Source organism: Etheostoma cragini, chromosome 21, assembly GCF_013103735.1.
Source record: "Etheostoma cragini isolate CJK2018 chromosome 21, CSU_Ecrag_1.0, whole genome shotgun sequence".
NCBI classification, from domain to species: Eukaryota; Metazoa; Chordata; class Actinopteri; order Perciformes; family Percidae; genus Etheostoma; species Etheostoma cragini.
In genome coordinates this window covers 340,375-341,771 of record NC_048427.1, presented here as the reverse complement: position 1 = coordinate 341,771, position 1,397 = coordinate 340,375, and the positions used below count along the sequence as shown (strand labels likewise).

The following is a 1,397-nucleotide window of genomic DNA, read 5'->3' as shown; positions in this document are numbered from 1 at the left end:
CCTAGTCCAGACCTGTGTGAACCCTAGTCCAGACCTGTGTGAACCCTAGTCCAGACCAATGTGAGCCAGCTGTTGTACATAGTTTGAACTGTCTTCGTGTTGGTCCTCGTCAGCTGTTCCTCCAGCGGGAGCGGGCCGCCATCCAGGCTGAGGCGCAGACTGATGACCTCATCAAGGAGGCTCCGAAGCCCGCGCTGGACAAGAGCGGCGAGTGGCAGGAGACGGGCGGCGAGATCCAGTGGGTTACTAACGACAACAACGTAGAAAAACCCGAGGATGAAAAGAAGAAGGAGGAGGAGGAGGACGGGGAGCTGGACCTCAACAAAGGTAACAACCACGTTCTTGTTGTTGTTGTTGTTGTTTCTGGCTGAAGGCCCCGATCACACAGAGAGCGTTTTCGTAATCATTTTGAATGAAGCGTTTTCAAACGATGGAAAGGAAACTTAGTCAACGTGTTTTATCTAAAAAGAAACATTTCTCTGTTTCACTTCATCTCCCTTCAATGTTACTGCTGCAAAATGAGATTGTGAAGCAGACAAACTGACCTACACATATATGATCAAATATAAATACTTGCTCCTGTGTATAAATATAGTATTGTCACTCAAAATATTGCGATACCATGCTGCATTGATTCCCCCCCCACCACCCCTACAGTGCAGTGCACCTCGCGTTGTGTAACTTGCATACGCACTCTGTCTGATCGCGAGTGTGTACATTTAAGAACACAAGACCTGAACATGTTTTTTCTTCCTCATAATCCTCATCACCATCCTCCTCCTCATCCTCCTCCTCTCAGCTCTGCAGCATGCAGGGAAGCACATGGAGGACAGCATCGTGGCCTCCTACACAGCACTGCTGCTGGGCTGCCTGTGTCAGGGGAGCACAGTGAGTGAGACCCACACACACACACACTCACACACTCAAACTCACTCACTCTCTCTTACACAACAAGAAAGAAGCTGGATACAGAAGCCTTGCACCGATTCTCTCTCTCGACGTTGCTGTTTTGTGTGACTGGTGATCTCCGCTATTTGTTTTGAATAACATCAGCACCTTAGCCAAAGAGTTCAACATGCAAGAGCATTAGTTTAACGTGCAACTTCTGAGGATTTCCGTCCCTTTAATCCGACTTTATTACGTCCGATTAACCACAGACTTAAAGCATTGTGCTCTTTTGTTTAATGCTACTTCATCATTTAGCTTCAGGATAAGCATAAACTGAATTCCTGTTGGATACACACTGATAAACACATTTACACACAAACGCCGTCGGACACAGAGATGCATTACACACACACACACACACACACACATTGGTACATGCAAACATCCACTTATAGAACCTGAGATAAATACACATCTCATTTTGTGTGCATCATATGCTCTCTCTCTCT

General features: G+C 46.5%; 1 protein-coding gene across 1 annotated transcript in view; it reads left to right on the top strand.

The window, feature by feature from the left end:
* waplb (WAPL cohesin release factor b) overlaps positions 1-1,397 on the top strand; it is an 18,397-nt gene that overhangs the window by 16,761 nt on the left and 239 nt on the right. The window contains exons 16-17 of the mRNA XM_034860751.1: positions 114-327; positions 800-888. Of these exons, the coding sequence (XP_034716642.1) occupies positions 114-327; positions 800-888 (303 nt within the window). The remainder of the gene's footprint in view (positions 1-113; positions 328-799; positions 889-1,397) is intronic.